Below are 6,021 nucleotides of genomic sequence, written 5' to 3'. Positions count from 1 at the left end.
TTAAGTGAAGAGGCAAGCAAAGTTGGCCTCAAGATGAACTTATCGAAAACAAAAGTCATGACCAACATCGGGGACGATAGAGAAATCAAAACTGGTGACACTGTCATTGAACGAGTCGACAGCTATGTATATCTAGGACATAAACTGAAGTTATGTCTGGACAACCAAACTGCAGAAATAAGACGTAGGATTGGTCTTGCATGGGCAGCGTTCGGAAAACTCAGACTAATTTTGAAAAGTAAAATGAATAATAGTCTGAAACGCAAAGTTTTCGACACTTGTGTCCTTCCAGTGCTCACTTATGGAGCGGAAACGTTAACTTTAACGAAAGCATCCGAAGATAAATTGACAGTGACACAAAGAGCCATGGAACGGAGTATGCTTGGAATAACACTCAGAGACAGAATGACGAATCAATTAATTCGACAACAAACCAGGGTCGTTGATGTCATGGAAAGAATAGCATCTCTGAAATGGAGCTGGGCGGGACATATTGCAAGAAGGACAGACGAACGTTGGACCAAAAAGATCATGAACTGGCGACCATATAAAAGACGAGCTATAGGTAGACCACCAGATAGATGGACAAATGGAATTAAGAAGCAAATGGCAATGGATCGTACGAAATGGAAAGAAGTTGGAGAGACCTACATCCAGCAGTGGATAGAAACAGGCTGAAAAAGAAGAAGAAGAAGAAGACAAAATGTGGAATTTATTTAATTTTTTATTTAATTTTCTTTCATTCACTCACATCAAAGTGGTGCAATTTTATATGGAAATACTCGATGAAATTCCCTCCGTCAACATTGTAGGTCTTCCGATCGAACGCCTCTCGTTTCTAAGCCTGTTATCATGATTAGTGGTGGTGCTGGATTGTAATATAAGGCCTTCAAAGGCCATGCTTGTATTAACGCCGATGCAGTTACGACAAATAAAATATCTCGTTTGGGTCCACCAAAAGCTACCCCTGTTAAAAAATAGGGGAATGTTGCGATGACGACACCCGTTGATGTTCTGAAAGGAAACGTTTAATCAGAGAACGTTTCCCTTTCTTTTGATTTTTAAACATTTTTACTTTGGGTCTATCCGCCACACCTTTCCGTTAACATAACCGACAACATAAAGATATCCATCAGCATCAATTTCAAGCCCACTCGGTCGTGTAGCGTTATCTGAAATGTTAGTGTAAAAATGAGTAATAGACAAAAGATGATTTTCATGTTTTGGCTCAGGGTTTAGTGTGTCGGCATTGATTTTTGAACGACCCCTGATCAATTGTCCTGAAATGCAAAATTTACTTAATTACAAATTGATCAAGTCCTTATACCTTCCGTACGAAAATCGAAGACCACTCGACTCACATCTGAAAGTATAGAAAGCCATAACATTTTAAATCAAAAATTAAAGGTGGAAGCGTCATCGTAATTACAATTTCCAACACGATCTTTTTTAAGCTCCGTAATCGTTTGAAGGCAAACATCGGTCACATAAATTGTATCACCATTGAAGACCATTCCTGAATTCGCTTGAGATCCCGTGTAAATTTTCCGCAAGCCTTTCGCTATTGAATACGAGTAAACTGATGAGTTTGATGTTCCCCCGCAGTATTGGTCGGTAGTAGTTCCTCCGAAAAATTCTCCTTTGGCATTTGGTTTTGATATATCCATTTTGGCTGACGGAGAGTTCTCTTCGACGCTGAACGCAGACCTGATCACCTTTGCGATTGGCTGATAGCCATCCCAATGGATCAGATAGTTATCGTGACCGAAACCAGCCATGAACAAATTGTTTTTGTACAAAATCGATTCCAAAATGGATTGCAAAATATCTCCACATCTTTTGACGGGAAGTAAGTACAGCATTTCATCTTTACCATCTACATACGCTGAATGTATTGTTCCTTTGTTGTAATCGTAACGATAAATCGATGACTCGTTTCCAAATGCGAAGTAATCTGCATAGTACAAGCTCTGGTCATAATCACTCCAGAAAACCGAATCGGGCAGATTTACTTGAGGTCCAGCTATCGGCGTTATTTGTAAATCCGAAAACTGAAAAGACGATTCAATGTGTCGACGAGCTATAAGTTTAAATGTCTAGCAAATTAAAATCAACAGTTACAAACCACGCAATGAATACAAATTGCTAACACAATTGTTAGGCGCCACATTTTTTCAACGATTGAATTGTACAAATAATTCAGATGAGTTGAGCAATTATTCCAGCTATTTCACGACAAGACAATGAACTCTTGCACGGTTGGTTTGAAACTAGATTAAATAGGGATCGCCGACCACCAATTTTTTTTTTTTCATATTATTAATCAGTGATGGACAAGAACATCACACAGGAAAAAATTAGACCGAACGGCTGAGCCGTTTCTGAGAACCAGCAGCTGTGTCGTCCACGGCCGGTAGAGTTGCGGTTAATTCTGACTTATATTGGGATCTGTAGCGGGACTAGTTCTAAGACTTTATTTTAAAAAAATCACATTGGAACATCTGGTTGGGCAGCTGTAGCCCCAAGTAGTCGAAAATGACGATTTTCAATGGGTGATATCTTCGAAAGGAAGCAACCGTGAAAGTTTCGGATTGTTGATATTGACAGAGGGTAACAAGCCCTATCCACCACTAGTAACCAGTGTACAGTTGCTTAGCCCTAAGCTTTAGCTTTGTAACGATACCAAACATGATATGTATCGGTCGCGACGCGTACCCTTTTTGTTAGATTTTTTTGTAGCGAGATCGATCTACGACGAAATTTACATACGAATCTTAAATTTCGAAATTGTAACTCAGCTGCTTCGTGTCCGTTTGAATTTTAGAAGAAACCAGAATTCCCGCATAAGACTAATAGTGACACCTACACCAAAATCAGTCATATTTGACTTCTTCGTCACTCAACTGTTGTCTATTAACACGAAAAAATCATTCAAGAACAAAATGAGAATTATTTTTGATAAAAAGTCTTAGAATTAGTCCCGCTACCGATCCCAATATAAGTCAGAATTAACCGATAGTCTACCGGCCGTGGACGACACAGCTGCTGGTTCTCAGGAAAGGCCCAGCTGTTTGGTCTGATTTTTTCCTGTGTGATGTTCTTGTCCATCACTGATTAATAATATGAAAAAAAAAATTATTGGTGGTCGGCGTTCCCAATTAAATCTCGTTTCAAACCAACCGTGGCTTGAGTATAATAACTGTACTATGCCCGACACAATTCTGCTAGTTGGTTATATACTGTGACATAACAGTGTAATTCAGAGAACAAAGTTTTAAGGTGTTGCGATGATAAAAAATACTAATCCATAAACTCATAAAATGTGTCAGTGTCTTCTTATCTGCTGGGCTTTTTGAAGGCGCTAGAGATTTCCTTTTTGTTTTAAATAGATCATTGTCAATGTCGTTTGAGATGTCGAATGAGCTGTCATTGTTTGAGGTTAGGTTTGTGAAATTGACAACTCATTTGACACTATTTTGAGAGAAGAAACCGTTATTTGACACGGAGATTTATTATTTGTGATTCCCATTCCAATTCTTCCTTTCTCCCGTTTTAACCTAGTCATTTTTAAGAGTGAAATTTTTCTAAATTAATTTTAAGCGTGGCGATTCAATCGTCTTGTGATATTTGTTTTGTGATTTTTGTAAATTGTAAGTCTAAATCTTCGATTAAGGCCAGTTCATACTCGCATACATTTTTGCGATATATGCGACCATGAACTGGCCTTAAGGCCAGTTCATACTCGCATACATTTTTGCGATATATGCGACCATGAACTGGCCTTAATAAAGTTATTTGACACTGATCTATAGAGAATTTTTTTTCGATCACTTCACTCCCTTCATTATAAGTATGTATCCTTTCCCATGTTTTTTTTTTCAATAGTGAACGATTGTTTGTTACACACAAAAGACTTTTAAAGGAATTTGGAGGTTTTTCATTTGAAGGTAAGTTTCAGTGGTTGATTTGGATATGGAAATTTCAAACTGAAGAACTTCCAACTGTATGTAGTTTGTACATGGCAACGCTTTCGCATTGGTAGATGGCTTTCTGTATGTGTGTTCGAGGCGTTTGAAAGTCTAAGACGGCACTGATATTTTTATGTAAATAAATCCAAATGCAAATGAAATCATACTTTTCAAACAGTAATCTCTTAATTAGCGAAAATATTGTCTACACGTTGAGTAAATTCTGTCTATTCTTTGCCAAAATTAACTAATTTTTATGAGATTAAACATTTTTTTTGGATTTTCATTGTTATTTGTTTAATGATAACTATTTATCAGTCCAAAAATTGTCACCTTTGTATCAGGAAATCATAGGTATTAGGTAATGAATTCAGCCATTATGTAAATTATGGAATTCTCGAATTATGTAAATGGGTTGAGAAGATGAGGAGCTCGGGTCAAGGAAGTGAGCGATGGTGGGGCTACTCGTCCGTACATTGAACCTGATGGGAACACACACACTCGTATAATGCCCCGGTATCATAATATACTATTATTGCATTAACGTGTATATATTTTTTAATGCATGTCCCCTCCAGAAAATTAACATACTAGATTACTCGTGGGGACGTTGATGCTGTTACAAATACAAAAAACGTGAGAAAAGATTTTTGTATGCAAAGTCCCCATCACGGCTAATCTAGTATATTTTCTGAACTTAAGCCGACTATAATGCAATGCCCATAATTAGTGTTATGCCTTCAGTGCCGTCTTTTCCATATGGACAAAATGCCCGTGGCACCCGAAGAAGATCAAAAGAAATTGGCGCCCGAAATCCATAACAGAAAAATTAACTTTAACAAATTGGCGACTATTTTTCCAATTGCCCGATGGCGCCCTAAAGCTAAAGACGGCACTGTAATGTCTTCTCTGTTTCTGAAAGTGCGAAGTGGAATAGAAATGTTAAACTTATTGATCACATTCGGTGCATCATTTCGTCGAAACATCAAACAAGCAACATTAGTTGATCCTCCTTCTAGACAGAAGTTCAATGCCAACAGAGGAAGAATTTCTGTTACAGAGGAGCATCTTTCTTCATATGAAGAATTCTTTTTATGAATCAGAGAATGGCATACGCCTTCGACACAATGACACTTATGTGTTTCTTGAAACTATGCACTTCCCGACATTCAACTCAAGCTCGTTGACCTCTCACCACAGTTTAGGGGCAACGATATCACTCTGGAAAATGGTTTAAAACTGTGGCTTTATGAAGGACCTAATGTCTATAAGACAGGAGACTGGTGGTATATAAAAACAAATGTAAATGTTTATGTAAAATTTTCTAATACGAGCCAAAGCTTCATATTAATCACACTCACACATGACGCGATTTTCATCACTTGTAGCATTATAACGTTATGTTATGTAAATATTGTACTTATTTTCGATGTTCAATCACCATCAGCTCGTGTAAAATAGCTCTACTTTTTGCAATGTATTTAAAATCAAAGTTAAATTTTCCAGCTAAATTATTCGTAAATAGAGGCAAATAAATGTTAAAATTAATTTCCAAAATTGATTTATCGAAATAGCAAAAACAGTGTAATGAGCTTATTTTATGGCAACTTTTTACTTAACACTTTGGTCAAATTAATGTGAGGCGGTGAGCACCGCATTTTACAAGGGAATTATTGATGTTTTTTTACAGCATCACTGGAATTTAAATTTGAAACGCATTTAAAATGAAAATTACTTGTTTTTGGCGATTTTCGGAAAGTCGAGACTTAACGAGAATGATCTTTCACAGTTCTAAAATCGGCTTTGAGAAGACTGCAAGCTGCAAGCATATAAGAATGAATTCGCGAAATCTTTTTACTATCGAGATACTTCCGACTTAAATTGAATGGTCAAGCTCAATATAACCATTGGAATCTTCGAGTAAATTAACTGATTTCCCTATGAACAGTACATTAATCTTATCTCTTGATGCTTGATGTGTTTGGAAAGCTGAGTCTAACAGTAAAAAAGTCACCTTCTCCAAAAAATATTTTTTAACTGCCGTTTAACGCAC

At 37.1% G+C, this 6,021-nt stretch overlaps 1 protein-coding gene across 1 annotated transcript; it reads right to left on the bottom strand.

Annotated features, from left to right (window-relative positions):
• Window positions 1-709: 709 nt before the first annotated feature.
• Window positions 710-3,207, bottom strand: LOC119077784. Its single transcript, XM_037185094.1, has 6 exons — window positions 3,181-3,207; window positions 2,126-2,225; window positions 1,430-2,051; window positions 1,328-1,363; window positions 1,076-1,172; window positions 710-1,014 (listed from the first exon to the last, which is right to left on the bottom strand). The coding sequence occupies exons 2-6, from the start codon at window positions 2,168-2,170 to the stop codon at window positions 801-803; spliced, it is 1,014 nt and encodes a 337-aa protein (XP_037040989.1). The 5' UTR covers window positions 2,171-2,225; window positions 3,181-3,207; the 3' UTR covers window positions 710-800.
• Between the last annotated feature and the right edge of the window lie 2,814 nt (window positions 3,208-6,021).

This window comes from Bradysia coprophila, unplaced genomic scaffold (genome assembly GCF_014529535.1).
Source record: "Bradysia coprophila strain Holo2 unplaced genomic scaffold, BU_Bcop_v1 contig_24, whole genome shotgun sequence".
Lineage (NCBI taxonomy): Eukaryota > Metazoa > Arthropoda > Insecta > Diptera > Sciaridae > Bradysia > Bradysia coprophila.
Note: the sequence above shows the minus strand (reverse complement) of the source record. Positions and strands in the feature narration are given on the sequence as shown.